The 18568-nt window shown below is 38.2% G+C and overlaps 2 protein-coding genes across 2 annotated transcripts; one reads left to right on the top strand and one right to left on the bottom strand.

Annotated features, from left to right (window-relative positions):
* Nucleotides 1–1360: 1360 nt before the first annotated feature.
* Nucleotides 1361–7188, top strand: LOC143856452 (protein NOI4-like). Its single transcript, XM_077366679.1, has 3 exons — nucleotides 1361–1512; nucleotides 6028–6225; nucleotides 6787–7188. The coding sequence occupies exons 1-3, from the start codon at nucleotides 1507–1509 to the stop codon at nucleotides 6808–6810; spliced, it is 228 nt and encodes a 75-aa protein (XP_077222794.1). The 5' UTR covers nucleotides 1361–1506; the 3' UTR covers nucleotides 6811–7188.
* Nucleotides 7189–9515: 2327 nt separating this feature from the next.
* Nucleotides 9516–18375, bottom strand: LOC143856283 (transmembrane emp24 domain-containing protein p24beta2-like). The gene is made up of 5 exons (XM_077366465.1): nucleotides 18222–18375; nucleotides 16377–16586; nucleotides 10665–10851; nucleotides 10472–10579; nucleotides 9516–9820 (listed from the first exon to the last, which is right to left on the bottom strand). The coding sequence occupies exons 2-5, from the start codon at nucleotides 16584–16586 to the stop codon at nucleotides 9687–9689; spliced, it is 639 nt and encodes a 212-aa protein (XP_077222580.1). The 5' UTR covers nucleotides 18222–18375; the 3' UTR covers nucleotides 9516–9686.
* Nucleotides 18376–18568: the final 193 nt, after the last annotated feature.

Below are 18568 nucleotides of genomic sequence, written 5' to 3' on the forward strand. Positions count from 1 at the left end.
TTTTGAAAATGAGCAGAATACCCTTTCTTTCTCTCAGCTAGAAGTGAAGTATATATTGAAGAAAAGCGATGGGTCATGCCCAAACTATAAGTTGTTGACTGATATGGATGGGTGCCCCTATTCTAACCAATAAACTAGACATTTATTTCATTCATATATTTATTTATGGGATTTGCTATGGACTTTCCCCATGCCCCTTGAAAGACGGCAAGGCATGTTAGGCTACCATGTATGTTTTTTCTTTGGGCAGGGGAGAATGCGAGAGGGATTGACAGGTAGTGAGTGGAGAGAGGAGAAGAAGAGGCTTGAAAAACAAGGAAACAAAACCCAAAATATGATTAATTTTTTCCTTGTTTTTTAACCACGTCCCATCATCCTCTCTCATTGTATCCTTTCAGAATCTTACTTTATATTCTATTCTAGTTAAAAACCTCCTTCGGAAATTCAAAGATCAAAGCTTGAAATTTTCAGAGTGAGGCAGTACATTTTTTCAGAAATTCCTCAGTACAAGATGAACTGGCATGATTTTCTAGCTAAAACCCTTATTTTCCATTAACAAAGCTTGAATCTGTATGCTGCTGGACCTTTTCTCTGTCAAAAGTGTTACAGTTATTAAATTCCTAGTTCCAAAATGTTAAAACATTAGTCTATACTCTATAATCAGAAAATCGAAAAAGAATCTAAAGGCTAGTATGGAGAAATTGTACTCATTTTTCCTCATCAGATGATGTAATCACAGCCGTATATTGTCTTTGGTACGACAGATCATCTCTCCCTTGGACATGTTTAACATGGTATCAGAGCAAAGGTCTCGAGTTCAAACCTCCCGGATAGCGAAAATCCACATGCGATGGTCGGCCCAAAGTGGGACCACATGTGCCACGTGTTTGCTAAGAGGGCCACACGTGCGGGGAGTGTTAGAGTGTAAAAGATAAATAACGCCTTTCTCTAAAAGCTTAAGCTTTTGTAGAAAAGTCTGAGCGGTGGAAAAATCGGTAATTCAATGCTCACCTCGCTCTCATCCTCTCAAGACTCGAGTTTCTCCTCCTTTTCCTTCAAATTTGCAGCTACACAAAATAGAAATAGAAGAGAAAAAGAGTAAAAAGTCTCCTTGTTTTGATAATTGCACCCCTTTACGAAAGACAACTAACTGCTTGTTTAATGACAAAAAAGAGGGGTGTATCTATGAAGGCAAATGGCAAAAATTTAAGCAAAAGGATATATTTGCTAGCTTTTGTCCCCAGCTGACAAATCAGTCGCGCGTGTCGCAGTAGCACTGGCCTGTCTCGCTTTTTCTTGTCAAATCATTAACGGAACCCAACGTCCGTTACCGTCATTCCTAACGCCCTCCGTTTAGCCGTGCTTGGAATTTCCAAGCTGAGCTGAGTTTGTTTGTGTAACAGTATAAAATATCTTTTTCCTCTTTCTCTTCCTTTGTCTTCCCTTTTCATTTCTGCGTGAGAATCTTCGTCTTGCATTTTCTTCTCTCTCTCTCTCAAGGAATTCATGTCGGTAAGAATTTCCAAATCTAGAAACTCTTTACATTTTCAGATGATTTTTTTGTCAACTGTTTGATCGATCGGATTCGGTGGATTAGATCTAGTTTGATTCAATTTATTCTCGGATTCGATGTGTTTTCTATTGAATTTCTTCCTTGAATGATATAAGGGAGGGATTTTATGCGATCTCATGTTGATTTTGCTTCTTTGATGTAGTTTTTGTTCGATTTTCTCTGCAGTTGTTTGAGTCCGAAGGAATTGAGGCCTTGTTAGGGTTAGTTGTTGTGGATTTTGTTAGAACTTTTTTTTTTCTTTTCTTTTCTTGTGATTGTCATTTTTATCTTTATTGCTTGTACTTTGAAGGAAACATTTTCTGATGTTTTTGCGTCAACTGTTTGATCGTTTGGATTGGCGATTCGGTGGATTTGATGCAATTTCTTCTCGGATTCGATGTGTTTTGTATCGAGTTTTTTCGTTGAATGATCTAAGGGAGGGATTTTATGTGATTTCTTGTAGATTTTGGTTCTTTGATGTGGGTTTTTTTTTTTTTCCCGATTTTCTTCGCAGTTTTTTGAGTCCATAGGAAGTGAGGCGTTGTTAGGGTTATTTGTTGTGGTTTTTGTTAGATTTTTTTCCTTTCCTTTTCTGATGATATTCCTTTTTATCTTTATTGTTTGTATTTTGAATGAATGGAATTGGTGCGTTTTGGTGTATTTTTATGTTAGAGCCTTATATGATGATATTTTTTGTTCTTCCTATGATTTTAATTTGTGACAGATTTGGTGGATTTGATGTAGTTTGATGCAATTTCTTCTCAGATTCGATGTGTTTTGTATTGAATTTCTTCATTGGATGATACAAGGGGAGGGGTTTTATGCGATTTCTTGTCGATTTTTCTTATTATATGTGGTTTTTGTTCGATTTTCTTCTCGATTCTTTGAGTCTGTAGGAAGTGAGGCGTTGTTAGGTTATTTGTTGTGGATTTTGGTAGTTTTTTCTTCTTTCATTTTCTGATGATTGTCATTTTTATCTTTATTGTTTGTTGTTTGAATGAATGAATGGATATTTTTTTGATTTCCTCTTGCAGTTTGGCTGATCTCATGGTGTGTGTTTTCATGTAATTTGTAATGGATTGTGTTTTCTTCCATTTTGCATCTGTTTTGTTTGTTTTTGATTGATTCCAGTGAGTCTGTGACGCTTTGATCTAATGTTTTCAGAGGTTTAATAACTATCTTGTACGTGCTTTCTTTTAGTAATCCATTCATCAGATTGCGTTTCAATGATGCTTTTTTTCATGTTATGTCCTTTTTGTTCTAATTTCTTATATGCTTCTCTGTTCATGATGTGCTCTTTTCATGTCTTTGTTTATTTACTTAACCTCGTGACCACATTGATTGTTTGATAAATAATAACCTTTCATTGCTAGTTATAGATAATTCACAGTGAGATTCCTTCCTTATCCAGCCCTATTTCAATGATTTGTAGCTAAACATGAACTTCTTTTTGTCTTGGTGTCTGCCTCTATGATCAGTTGGATATCAGTGGCAGATTGCTGTTTGTCAGTTGGGAAGTTGGGACAACAACAATCCTACTACAGAAATTTGTTAGTTTGGTGATTGGTGTTTTGGATATGCGAAATTAAAATGGCAGAGATTAAAAACCTAATAAAGGTGCCTGTGACCTCTTGTCTATTTGGTGGATATTTGGATAGACAGTCCAATATTTTGGCTTATATGCCAGTTTGCCTCTGTTGCTTCTTCTGAAAACTGGATTACCAGAATTTATATATAATTACTGTAGTACTTATCAACCAGCCTTTCCATGCAGATTCGTGCATGAATATTTTTAACACGATGTCGCTCCTGTTACCTGTATTTAGTTTATTTATTTTAAGGCTCATCGCTTATTGTTTGTCCAGTTACAATAGTTAGACATCATGCCACTTAAAAAAAGTAGGTGTCATATTGTTGGTTTCATAGTTATTCAGTCTGATTAATCCTCATCTTCCATTCCAACTTCCAAGAAAATAAATTTGAAGCCATTAAAAAAAAAAAAAAAAGAAAATAAATTTGAAAATTTTAAGCCAAGATAATCTACTTTTCAGCTGTCTTTGGTGTTTTTTTTTTGAATGGTTAAAAGTATGTCTATGGAGCTTTTATGTTACCGAGTTTGGTGTTTCTGCCTTCAATACTACTCTTGATAACTTGGAGTTCTTAGGTGAATGGTCGTGCATGCATGTGTATAAAAAATATATATAGTGGGGCCCAAATTATTGGGTGATCTAAACAATTCATTTATTGGGCCCCAGTGTAGTTAGGCTTTTCCCAAAAATCTTCTTCATAGGATGATCCTAAACCTTCTGATTTGTGGAGGTTTAAAATGGACGGTGCGGTATAGAAACCTCCACAGATTGTGGAGGGTTAGGATCATCCTATGCAGAAGATTTTCGGGGCACAGATTATCTATGTTAGGGACTCACAAATGAATGTTGTAGCAACTCAACTCAACAAATCCTTTGTCCCAAACTAGTTGGGGCCGTCTACCATAAAAAAATCTGATAATTTGATATGCTATTTTTTTTAGATTATTGTTATTCAATGTATATTACTAGTATATTCTGCGGCAAAGGCATCCCATCCATTAAGTTTTCAAATATATATGGATCATATTTTTTTGTCAGTACGTTTTCAACTTTCAAGAAGGTAGATAAGATAGGGAATTTAAGATTTTTGACAATCTGTCATCAAATCTTATTCAAAATAGTTACTTTTCAATGGCAATGGAATTTTTTTTTTTTAATATTCATTGACAACAGAGATTGGTCATTGTTTCTCTGCAAATTGCAGACTTTTCCTTAGCATGTGGCGTGTAATATTCTGAAATCTGACATAGCTGTACCCTGTGTGTTCGTTTATGACGTGAGAAACTAAATTTAACCATTTACGTTCCCTTGAAGTAAAAATGTTGAAAAGGTATTAAGGAACTGAAACTTCAGATAATTCCTCTTTGTTTAGAATCTCATGTCAAATGCACTCTTCTTTTGTGCTAATAAAGGTGTCATGTTTGGCTTGCTGCTCATCTAAAAAGAAAGGGAAATCATCACACCCCTTCAACTATGTCTTCTTGATATATGTTCGCTCGGTTTGCTTGACGGTTTCTTTGCCTGTTGCATGGAGTTATGGAAGCTTCCAAATAAGTGATGATTAGTATCAACTGTCAAGAGAACAAGGTTTGATCACGGTTGCAGGCGACCCCTCTCTCTCATAAAAAAAATCCAGTGTTGGATCTCCTTTATTTGTTTCCCATGCCGATTTTCTCTTCCCCTCTTTCCGAGGCATTTTGACAATGAAAGATGTACTCACTGTCAATGACAGTAGCGAATTTATAAAACCATGAGCCCCGGCATTATGCGTGCCTTTTCCCAAAAACTATATTTGTATTGAGATTCTGGATTGAAAAACAATTAGTTAGCAGTATATGAAGAGACGGGTGGTCTGTGGGACCTCCCCGAATCATGGCTTGTCCCAATCTCGTCACTCGTCAGCACACATACACTGATCAGATCTGGTAAGAGATTGGCCTCACCATGGATGGGGGTTCTGCCCAATTTTATACAGTGACTGGACACAATCTGGGGATCAAGGTTTGGATTTCTAGTTATGTTTTTGGCCCATGGTGCATTCATGCTGTGGTCAACACTTTGTTTTCCAATTGTACATGTCGTCTGTAGCTTAGATATCAGGCTTGGCCACATTTTGGGGCATTTCCCTGAGTCAACAAACTGGTCCTCTCAAAAATATAAGCTAGTCTTGTCCAAGTCTTCCATTTACTTGTGCCACTCGAACTCAAAAGTCTGCAGACTCCATTGGTTGTTCCAGGAAATGGTAGTTTTTTCTTGAAGGCAAGTTGTCATGCATGCACATTTCGATGTACCATTAGCCATTCACCACTGGTCTTTCATTTCTGTCACCTAATGTAAGACTTCAAATTGTATACTTGTGACAGCATAGTGATTTTTATTTTTATTTTTTTGTAGTATTAAGTCAAATACAGTATCTTTATAATAAGAAGTGCATCTTTTCAATGTTATATGTACCATGTAGTGTGATATCCCTAGTACGTGCGTCTGTTGTATACTATATAGCTTTGGTGTGTTAATATTATGGTTGTATTTTTTTATTGGTATAGTTGTATTATGTATACTTGTTTGTGATATGCACCAATGTTCAACAAACCTGGGCTCTAGTTGTGAAATGGTCTCAAAATTTCCATGCTCGACTCAACTGAATTGTGAAAGCTCGTCAGTTTTATGAAGTTTCAGCCCTGTCAATGAAATCTTATATTGAACATGAGGATGAAGGACATTGATTGTTGTGAATCTTTCACAAACCTATTTGTAGTTGTCACCTTCTCTACTGTATATCTTTTCTGCAACTTCTGCATAAATGGATACATTCATGAAATAGTATTCGACTGATGTGAATTTTATTGCTGTTCTTACACCTTAAAATTGTATTATGAATTCCAGCAGGATAAGGGTCAGCCATTACCGAAGTTTGGTGAATGGGATGTTAATGACCCTGCTTCAGCTGAGGGATTCACAGTGATCTTCAACAAGGCCAGAGATGAGAAGAAGACAGGTGGAAATTCCCGCGAAACTGAGTCACCTGGGAAGGATGATTCCACCTATAATAAACAGGGAACTTATGCTAGCAAGCCTAATGCTGTAAGTTCTCTCATGCTTGTTCTCCTCTCAGCATTTGTTTTTAATTAGATAGGTTATCATCATAGCATGAACAAGACATTAGATAACTAATCCAGCCTATATACCATCTATTCATCATTATCCTCCCTCACCCAAATGCCACCTTGTAGAATCTTCAGTGGGACCGAGGGTCGATGTTTACCATTTTGCTCATGTTTTTAGCATCAATGAATTAATTCATCTTTACAAAAAATTACAGTGGCAGATAGATCCTTTCTTTCCTTTCCCCCCAATTGTGTGAGCATAGTCAAATAATTGGATGGGGAAATAACTTTCAAGTGTTGACCTTTTTTTTAATTGGGGAATGCTAGACTGAATGGCGCCCTTGCAAAAACCAACCGCAAGAGCGCCGCCCTCATTGGATCCACATCATCAAAGTGCATTTATTATTCCTCAATTTCTAACTCTCGGATCTCCTCTGTTTCCAATATATTTTCAAATGTCGCAGAGAGATTCATCTCATATTGTGTGTGTATGCTCTTGCTTGAATTGTTTTTAATGGTGGAGGTGATTGGATTGCAGAAAAAATGGCTTTGCTGCATGTAAAGCCAGTTCTCTCGTCTTGAGAATGAGGCTCTCTCTCTCTCTCTCTCTCTCTCTCTCTCTCTCTCTCTCTCTCTCTCTCGCCTTGTAAGAGCCTGGGTAGAATTTTGCCATATTTTTGGGAAGACTAAAGCTTAGTTATAGAAAGGTATGGTGTGTGATCTGTTTGGAATCGTTTGGTGTGGTGAAAGTGGGTTGATGAGAGAAGTGGGGATGGGTGAAAAGTAAATGAGAGTAATTTTCAGACATGTATTTTATTGTGGGACTATTAGAATCTTGCTTTTCTCCTCTCATTTCCCTCTTGAAGCTCTACCTTTTGTTTGTGACATATTTTTATCTCTAGTGTATTAATAGAGAGTGGATTTGTTTTTTTGCATCTGATACACACTTCTTTTCATGAAAACCGTCTGTGTTTGGACACAAGGATTTTATAATCCAGGATTGTAGTTTCCCCTGGAAGATTATTGAGGGCACCTCATTCTTAACTACATCACCCTCTCAACTCATATATATACATACATACACTGGATGACTGAAGCTGACCCGAGTAAAAAAAAAATAAAGGGGTGGATGTATCACTTCCCAAAGAAAATTATGAAAAATAATGCTTCCAATGGAAAAGGTATTTTATGGAAAAAAAGTTCTGAGGTTGTAAATTTTCCTTTGAAAAGGAGGGAAAAGTTTTACGATTTTGGAAAAAAATAATAGAAAATGAGTTTACCAAGTACTGGAAAATTCTTTTTTCCCGACATTCAAAACAGGAGAGAGAGAGAGAGAGAGAGAGAGAGAGAGAGAGAGAGAGAGAGAGAGAGAGAGAGAGAGAGGCGTACTTTGCAGAACTCTTGCCCAAGATAAGTCTTTAGATGTGATATATTCCCACCCTTTTCTTACTTCGTACAGTCCCCTGTGATAGGTACCTTACCAATACGCCAAAAGCTCCATAGCTGATGGAACGCGTTAGGCAAAGGCCCTATAAACCTTGTCCCATACTAGGCTGGGTTCCACCCAGTTCCATACCTAGGAGGGTCCCCACTTAGGACCGTAACATACTAGTACGCTTTTGAATCTGCTGTCCTCGGCGGTCCACTCTGTGATGGCTTTCACTCTGGCCTCATTTTCAGGTAGACCTTTCCATAGGTTGCCCTTTCCGCGGCGACCCACTCTGTGGCAACTGCACTCTGGCGGCTTTTACTCTAGGTTTTTTTTTTACTAGGTAGCCCTTTCCAGGTAGGCTTCACCACAAGTCGCCCCTTTCGTGACTCGAACACGGGACGTGGTGGTTGCTCTTATATCAAATGTTAGGTACCTTACCGATACGCCAAAAGCTCCAGAGCTGATGGAACGCATTACGCAAGGCGCTTTAAACTTGTCATACCTAGGCGGGCCCCCACTTAGGACCTAACACCCTGTAGTGTTTGTAGTGTTTCTATGACTACTCTTATAAACTAGAGGGGGCTGTCTAAAGTAAAAAAAAGGAGCAAATATATCATTTCCCATCTTAAATTTGGCTTTCGTGTGGCATAGGTGGTGCACCCGATGTTTGTAGTTCGTTGGTTAAAATTTTCTCGAAATTCTAAAAATTCATTTGAGATATTTTCACCGCAAAAATGCCACAATAAATTATTAATGATATTATTGTCTTAACCATTAGAAAAAAGGGGGCGAGATTTATGAGGTATACAGATAGCTTATCGAAGCAAGCCACTATAAATACATCATCTACCAGATGATGTTTGACTCATCCAACCCATTGGCATAGATAAGGTGTTCCTAACAAACCATCTCCAGCCCTAATTTTGTTCTTCAATTTTATATTTTAGCACTTTATTTTCTAAATTTTACCCTCATATAAACCTAAAAAACAACAGCTATCCTTTATGTATGGTTCGAAATTAAAAAGGGGAACTTGTCCTTTGTGGGCAAAGCTATTTAAGAGGAATTATATGGTGCCCGCTCGGGCACATACACTATATGAGCATCGGCCCTTCATATTTGATCCAACAGCAGCCTCGCTGATGTTGGATGAAATATCTATCAAGGGTGGATGCCCCACTAGTGCACATGCCCGATTGGGCACCGTACAAAATCTCTTTCATCTTTAGCCAGAGTCAGCTCCCACTGATGAAACTAACAATTGTCGACTGGATTCTCATCTCCATAACATTGAGATGGTGAGAGGTTTTCTAGGCACTTCTTCATAGCAAAATTCAATGCATTTAGGCCCTATTTGGATTGCAGGTGTTTTCTGGAAAAGAAAATTATTTCCAAAACTTCAAGCCTTTCCATTGTTTGATTACAAATGAACAAAAAAAAGTAATTTGAACAACCATACTTCAAAGTTTATTTACAGGGACCAGTAGTTTATAGGGGTATCCCTAAAATTTATCATTTCCATCTTCTTCTTCTTCTTTTTTTTGAAATCATTTCCCTCTAAATTGTGGAAACAGAAAAAAAATTCCTCAGACAGGGTAGGAAAGCACAAGAGAGACAAAAGGATAAAGAGAAAAAAGAGGGGTTCTAAAATGAAGGGCGCCCTTGCAAAAGAGGGCGGAAGGGTGCCCCCATTGGTTGAAAATCAACCAGGTGCATTAAATGGGATGAAAAGTCGAAGAACATTAAATGCACTTTGGTGATTTTCAACAGATGGGGGCGCCCTTCATTTTAGAACTCTCTGAAGAAAAAATTGGAAAACTACAACTGAAAGTATGTAATTCTGAAAATCCCCATACCTCTATTATACAAGTTTATCCTGTTGAGAAATTCACCATAGAAGTACATGAGTTTACAAGGTACTAATGGATTAACTGAATGAATATACCTCAGGTTAACACTTCGGCCTCTGTAAACCACACCAGTAAAACTAGCCAAGAGTAACAGATCTAGACTCGGGAGGTCCTAAGCTTTCGCTCGAAAAGCCGGCGCAGGAGATAGACTTGGAGGACACTGGCCCCAATAAGAGCCGCCGATTCAAAGAGGGCCTTGTGAATCGCCCTCCTGCTCATCCCTTCGTTCACTGCAACCATAACAAACTCGATTTAAAAAAATAGAAGCAAGCTAGTTATACAACCAATTGATTTGGTTCTTGAAAACATATAACATTTGAACTGAATAGGATCGAAAAACAGGGGTTGGGGCTGTGGCTCAATTGGTTGAGCTTTTGTATTTCAACCCAGCTTAGAAAAAAAAACTAAAATCAGGATTGTAAATCTATAAGTTCTTAAAAAAAATATAAAGAATACCGTACATATGGAAGAAAGTAGAGGGACAAATTAATAAATCTTTTAACACATTCAATGATAACAAACTGTATATATCATCCAGATCAATCAGAAAAGGAAAAGTTGATTCAGCAAGTTACCTTTGATTCTATTTCATCATTCTTCAGTTCATAAGACTAAATTAACAATGATTTCCTAAGTAATCATGAACCTTATTATATTTCATTTCTTAACAAATCATACTGGTTCATTTTCAAGAATAAAAAATAAAAAAATCATACTGTTTCTTGAGCAATATTTTGTCATAAAAAACCATAGAATTCAATAAATAGTTTCTGAAGAACATGCTAAAGTTGAGCTTTCCATGGTTCAACCGTTATTTTACCCATTAATTAACCATTCATTTTTTCAAGAAAAAAAAAAGAAATTAGGGATTTTAGACATACCCAGAGCTTGGCGATCGGTTTGAGCCTCAAGCCAGTGCTGCTCAAACTGCACATTGTAAAGAGCTTCTTCTAACTTCGCGATCTGTTCTAACAAAGGGTTGAAATGCTCTGAAGACATTTCACAAAAGTTATAAGAGCTTTATTTTCAGCAATAAAAGGGGGTTGAAATGAATAACGAGGGAAGTACACTAACCATCTTTCGCATGCTGATCAAAGAATTGAAAGTGGCCAGCATGTATATCAAAGTCTATGGTTTCATGGTAAGGGGACTTGTTAGTGAAGCAAAAGCGGTGAAGACCTTTGTTGTGAACAACAAATTCAAACTTCTCGCTTATCTTGTCACGTAAATCGTGAATTTGATCACCGGTGGGACCCTTCACCTGATAATTGTGGGATAAATAATGGACGAAGAAGAATCAGTAGACAATAAAAGAGTGGAAATGATATCAGCACAACCATGTTTTGATATTTTCACTAACTCATCTTGTCTTTTAAGTACTGACAGAGCTGTCAAAGGTAATTACAGTTCCCAGAAAGCTCTCACAAGCAGTGTTTAAAAACGCGGATTTGACGCGGAACGCGGCCAGGAAAAATCCTTGTCGACTCGGCGCGGACGCGGCCAACAACGCGGTTGACGCGGTCATAACTTGGGAGAGTCGAAGGAGTTTAATGACTATGTAGGGCAAAACGCGGAATGCGGATGTGGTGCAATGCGGAACGCGGCCAAGGCAAAAAGGAGTCGACTCGGGGGAGTTCCTTGTCGAGTCAAGGAGTTTTTAAACACTGCTCACAAGCCAATTAAATAATAAAAGAAAAGCTGTGTTTGTACAATTATTAAAACATGGTTGTGCTGATATCATTTCCCTAAAAGAAAATCATTAATGACATGTTTCCCAGAAAAAGGAACAGAACAATGCTGGATCTTTGCATGGGAGCTACATCAAATGGGCACCTTATAATGAAGCATGCTACCCCTGCCAATTGGACACATCATGATATAAAAGTCCACCAACTCAATAGATTCCTCTAAAACATCCATGATAGCATAACATGATGCAAATATCCCAAGAACTTTTTGACATAATATTATAAAATCTAGTGTGCTTTCCAACTATACTTGTTGCATTAAATTGCAAGAACACAGTTATTAAAGGAAATCTCATTTGACATTTTTTTATGGAATACTAAAATCTCTGTTCTAAAAGGCGGCCGCCTAGGTGCCACTTAGGTGCTGGGCGCAGAAAAAATGCATCACCCAGGCCCTGAGAGTTTAAAAAAGCGGTCTCACCGCTTGAGCGTTATTAGGCGGCTGTCCAGGCCCTGGGCGTTTTTGACTTTTTGTTATTATTTAATGTTTCGTGCTTATGCATAAAATGGTTTGGATTGTTATGTATTCAAGTATTTGTATTTTATATAAAAAAATGCAAGATATTATGAAAATATATTAATATCTAAACAAAATGAAAAACGCCTCAAAACGCCTGGGCGCCGCCTGGGCCGCCTGGGCGCTGGGAGGTCAGTCAGCCGCCCAGGGCTTTTTAGAACATTGACTAAAATAGATAAATTCAATATTGCATCAGAAACAAAACAAAGAAACAAAACAAATATACCCATTCAGTGAATTTTCGTGAATTGGCTCTTTTGTTGCTTCAAGGAAAAGTGTGTTCAATAATACTTATTTATCATTTATTGAATGCTCTCAAGGGTATTTATGCCTAGTTTCTTTAGTTTTGATTAGTTCCTTGTTTCTTGTGCAGTTGTATTTGAAGAACTCATGTCATATTCCATTCCTATTATTCTTTGTATGACTATGTACATAAAGAGACTACCTCCTTTAATTTGCTTAATGCTGTCATAATTTTCCACACCAGACACTCAATCTAACACAGTACCAAAGCAAGACTACTGTCTGTGAATTTTCTTCAACTCCACCAAGCGATCCTGTGTAACACATCACTATTTTCATATGTATCTCAGACCAAATAATTTTTGCATGATTCCGTCCGGAAAGGGGATCTTCTGATCGGATTTTTTAGAAAATTGGAATCCGATTGCAACACACCAAATTTTTTTCAAATTTCGGCTAGAAAGTTACATTTGCAATTCTGTTTTGGAATCCATTTTGAAACAGAATGTTATGGAAATATCGTCATGATCAAAACGAAATTGACAACTACGACTAGTACGCATTTTCAGAAAAATTAATGACTCGAGATTCCAGAGTGACATCTTTTCTTCGTTGAGAAGGTCAGGAATATTGAGGGTTGATGTACTTAATCATTTGTTATGAGCCATCAAAATTGCCTGTATCTTTCTTGATTTACCATTGATAGATTCATGCATAAAGTATCTATGCAATACCTCATACTTATAGATCTTTCTGCTATTGAGGGTTGATGTACTTAATAATTTGTTCTAAAGCCCTCACGTCTATCTGTATCTTTCTTGTTTTACCATTTATAACTTAATACATATTTTGAATTTATGTAATATGATTTGCTAGCGTCCATCACAAAAGGGTTTTCGCGCATGGTCTGTCGCACGTCAGACCAGCCACCTCATTAATGAAGACAACAGCTTTTGTCTCCATTCACGAGGTGGCTGGTCTGACGTGCGACAGACCAGCCACGAAAACCCTTTTGCGATGGACGCTAGCAATTCGCTTCAAACTAATAAATCTCTTTGCAACTAAATACGCCTAGCTAATTCATGATAGCGGAGTGAGGTGGGTGTTGTAGGGCTGATTGGGAGTGAAACACTCTAACGAGGCAGAAGCCCTTGTTCTCATAATTGGCATTCTCCTTATTGATCAAGATTCATTGGATTCACTTGTTGTGAAGGGTGATTCTTTGAATGTCATTTGCCAAGTGAGAAAGAAAAAGGGCTTCCCCGCCTTTTTTTTTAAAATTGACATTTATTATTCCAAAAAGTGCCAAATAAGGTACAAGTTGTCCCCTAACAGGCTACAACAATACCGCCCCCTACATACAGTAGGACAAGGTTACATATCGTTATATGATATCCATTCACATTCCCCATTACATTACCCAATAGCCAAAATTATCGAATCCAACAAGAAGTGCCATATTTGAGGGCCCCACCAAGTCATGATATGTGCCGACATGCCACGCAGACTACTCATTCCATCCAACGATTTCGAGTTTCAAAAATCCCGCCCGAAGACCTAGAGCTATTGTGCGCCCTTAACCATGCACGATAACCGGTTATTCTATCGTACGGAACTGAATCCAGCGACCTCCATTAGCATTGGCCTCCAAGCCCTGACCTCAAGCCACCTTCCACGATCTTGAATCAGGAACCCACTCCTATAACCAAACCCGGTGACCCCATTGCTATATCTGGTAACCCACGGCCTCCCACAATCTCCAGGGCCTCAAGATCCAGTAACCCACGACCTCCACGGCCTTCCAGATCCGGCAACCCCATTGCTATATCCGGCAGCCCACGGCCTCCCGCAATCTCCATGGCCTCCAGATCCGACAACCACAGCCTCAACGGCCTTCCGGATCCAACTGGCGGCGTTCCAAATCCGGCCTCAACGTCCTTCCGGATCCTACTGGCGGCGTTCCAAATCCGGCCTCAACGGACTCAAATATCTGGCGATCATGGCACTCCAAGAAACCAAAATCCTCTCCGGCTTAATATCAAACAACTAGCGAGCCACACCCAAAGCCCCCAATTTTGCATACACAGAAAGGAGAGTCGTCCAAGCCACAACATTTGGTTCAAGCATTTCGTCAAACAGATGGTGTGCTGACTCAAAACACTTGCAAACCCTATAAAAAAATGGACGAGTGCATGATGCATGAGCGGGACCGCATCAAATCCAAGTATAATGGTTAGAGAATGAGCAGACCAAAAACCATAGAAAACCACCTCCAAGCACAAAATAGCTTATCATCCAGAACCCATAAAATCCAGTGCACACCCACTTGGGTTCTCTCTCAGAAATCCCAAAATAGAGAGATCTGCGAAAGAGAGAGGGTTCCCAACACAAAATGGGGGGAGAGATTACAGAGAAAGTAGGAGAGAATCAAAGGAAGGGAGAGAAAGACAACCTTGTCTCTTCTCCTTCAAAGAACGAACAAGATGAGAGTTACTAGAGGCCCGGCGGATGGCTACTATCTGGCCGTTCGCCAGAGAGAGGTGCTGACCCCAGGTGAACTACTGATTTGGCTGTCCGCCGGAGAAAGGCTTCCCTTGGAAATCTACCAACGCCTTGGAGGAGGTTTTGGACACATACAGAGGGGCATGCATGCCTTGGAGGAGGTTTCAGACCATATAAAGGGGCATGCATGACTTGGAGGAGGTTTCAGACCATATAGAGGGGCATGAATTTATTTTTCAGAATACATACAGGTCGAAAAACGGGGAAGCAGATTTATTGGCTTGTTGTGGAGTGACTAGTGTTTCGGAATTATTGACCCTTTGAGGATCATCTCTAATTTGTTTTTAGCATTTTTGTAGCATTTTGCGCTCTTGTTTTGCCTTGATCATCTCAGTCAATGTGTGTTTCCCTTTTTCCTTCTCAACAATTTTTTCCTTAATCACTAAAAAACTAAAACAAAAAAGCCTAGCTAATAGACATTTAAAAAAAAATGACCGGAGTAAAAAATGACATCCTTCCTTGATTGAGAAGCTCAACATTGAGGGTTGATTCCTTAATCATTTGTTCCAATTCCTCATAAAGATTTGTCTCTTTCTTGATTTATCATTGATTATTTCATGCACATTGAGGATTTATGTCATATTTCATATTTATAAATCTTTATGCAACTAAATGCACCTAGGATTAACCTCTCATTCACTTTAACAGACAATGATTGCCTCTGAAGATAACAAAATCAGGACATTTGGATGTTTTCAACTGAAGGATAAATTTATTCAGTCGCATACGTAATCCTTGAGTTTTAGCGAGGATAATGAATTTTTTTTCTGACATTGGGTACCCCCACCCCATTTTTAGAGCGGGACTAATCCCGATGGATGCACGCAATCACCTAAAAACCACGTGCATCGAGTAACTCCGAGGGGACTCGAACTCGCGTCTGTGGGGAGCAAACCCACGACGCTAGCCGAAGTGCCAACTCCGAGGATAATGCTTTTCATCTACCAAACAAAAACCATGGTGAAGAAAAATTCAATTCATAGAAAATAAAACTTGAATGTTTTGTACATGGCATTGAATCAAGTTTTTAAGTATGATTTCCATATTGTTTACGCATGTGAGGAGATCTGCTAATTCAGATGCTGACTCCCTAGCAAGGGGTGGTGTTTTTAGGTCTAGTCTGGAGCGGTTTGATTATCCCCCACCATGATTTTGTATTTTCGTTTCTTTCTCCTTCTGTAATTTGTTTTGAACCTTCTCGGTTCGCCTTTTAATATATTCTCATTTTACCGTCTCAAAAAAAAAGTATGCTTTCCATAGGAGTCTGGATATCTACCAACCAGCAACTATCGGTTAGCCACAAGGATGCAAAATCTTGTAATATCATATCAGTCACCAATATAAACAAGGAAGTGGCAGCACTTAAAATTGGAAGAGTAGAAAAATTGACGGCGAAATACAAATGAGTCAATGACTGAATGAAAATGTATATAATATAAGAGGAATGCTAAACTGAAGGGTGCCCTTGCAAAAAAAAGAAGCTACAAGGGCGCCCCCATTGGAGCATCTAACAGAAGTGAATTTATTATTCTATTAGATTTATATTTTTCCACGCCATTATGAATGCACGTTGGTGAGATGGACCAATAGGGCCACCCTTGTACCTGGTTTTTGCAAGGGAGCCCTTCGGTTCAGCATTCCTCATAATATAGTATGACCCAAAAAAATAAGTTCCATGGCAGTCATGTTTGAGCCCCTAGGCCTGAGAAAGCTTACCACGAGATCCACACCATCATTATTATTGTGCCATGGTGTATCAGCTTTGATCACAACAAAGGAGACGTGAACAGTATCCCCTTCATACTCGACAGAATGTGAGAAACATTCTTCCCTATCAATCACGAATCTAATCCCAAAAGCAGAATGCAGAATTGATAGAAGGCCTAAGACTCCAACAAGAATAAATCTTGAAGAAAAAAACGTCATCTGCACATTTGTGACAGGCAGAAACTATAAGTTAGGCAAACCAACCAGCCTGCCACAGTAAACCAGAACACAGTGGGAAATATACGAATTGTCGAGCCAACAGAATCAAACAAGCCATATGAGAACGGGATACTTCAACCCAAAATTCAACAGTAAATGGAAAACAAAAATAAATAAATGCTCTGGCTAGAGAATCTAGGCCCCAAAGTATAGATTGACAAAATCATATTAAAGAAACTAATGCACAGAAAATCAACTTCATCTGCCTCTAAATTCAACATTATTGCTGAAGTATATATGATTAAATAACACCAACTCTAATAGATTAAGGCCCTGTTCGTTTGAGATTGTGACCACAGATTGTAAGCCCCCTACCTATTATTGGAGTCAAGATTACATGAATTTTGAGTCCAATAATCAGCTGAGGGGCTTACAATAGGTTGTCACAATATCAAACGAACAGGTCCTAAGCTTTTGGAGTAACTGATTGTTTCACATGGTACCAGAGCTATTGCCTCACGGAACAACTCCTCCTTGATATTAAAAATTCAATGTTTATAGAAAACCCAACAGAGAGGGCACATCTGCGGTCAATCCAAAAAAAAGAGGGGCCACATGTGAGGGTAAGTGTTGAAGTATAACTGATTAAATAACACCAACTCTAATAGCTTAATCTTTTGGGGGAATTGGTTGTTTCACAATTATGATTGTTGAAATTGCAGTTTCTGCTACGCAAATTAAAAACGGAAAAAAAAAATAAAAATCAACAATGACATTCTGAAGAATAATTTGATCGGTAAAAAGTTTCAGAAAGACCAAAAGACATCACCATATATACTATATCAGCATTAGGTTTTCAAAACTAGAGATGAAAAGGCTGAAAAAATCCACATCCAAGAGAGTATGTCCTCTACAAGCAACTTCATCTCAACAGAAATTCATGACCACCACACGATCATCGATGTTAGGTTTTGTACTCCAATAATAGTTAAGAAATTCAACAATATCTAGCTTGATATATACAATATCAGCATTAGGTTTGCAAAATTAGAGATAAAAAAGGCTGAAAAAATCCACATCTACAAGCAACTTCATCTCAACAGAAATTCATGATCACCACAAGATAATCGATGTCAGGGTTTTTACTCCAATAGTTAAGAAATTCAACAATATCTAGCTTGATATATACTATATCAGCATTAGGTTTGCAAAATTAGAGATGAAAAAGGCATAAAAAAATCCACATCTACAAGCAACTTCATCTCAACAGAAATTCATGATCACCACAAGATAATCGATGTTAGGGTTTTTACTCCAATAGTTAAGAAATTCAACAGTATCTAGCTTGATATATACTATATCATCATTAGGTTTTCAAAATTAGAGATGAAAAAAAGCTGAAAAAAATCCACATCCAATACAGCATGTCCTCTACAATCAACTTCATCTCAACAGAAATTCATCAATGTTAGGGTTTTTACTCCAACAGTTAAGAAATTCAATAATATCTAGCTTGATTAACAGTCAATTTGACTCAGGAAAATCTAAGCAATTCGATAAAACGGCTGTTCATCCGATCGGATTCCATTAACCTAATCGAAAGAATTAAAAAAAACAAAGAAAGAAATAAATTACCTTTTTGGTTTGGAGAGCTTTCAAAAGAATTAGGGTTTAAGACGAGAGAAAATTTGGGAGAAATCTTCGGAGAAATCTTCGGTTAGAGGCCCAATGAAACAATCGAAATCCAAAACGAGTTTTTAGGTTTTCGGACGACTTTGGGGGTTTTTGTAGAATTTGTAGGGTAGACCGAGGACTACCAAAGTTAGGAGATTTTATACGGTGTATGCCCGTATGCTGCAGTATTTTTTTGAAAAAGTATTGTACGGCTTACACTGTAGGATGATCTAAACCGTCCATTTGATGGGCCAACCTGTAAATAAGTTGTGCTCACAAAATCATTTCCATAGGATGATCCCAACCCT

The sequence above is a fragment of the Tasmannia lanceolata genome, unplaced genomic scaffold, assembly GCF_043159265.1.
Source record: "Tasmannia lanceolata isolate RefF3 unplaced genomic scaffold, GAP_Taslan_0.1 ptg000023l, whole genome shotgun sequence".
In the NCBI taxonomy this organism is placed as follows: domain Eukaryota; kingdom Viridiplantae; phylum Streptophyta; class Magnoliopsida; order Canellales; family Winteraceae; genus Tasmannia; species Tasmannia lanceolata.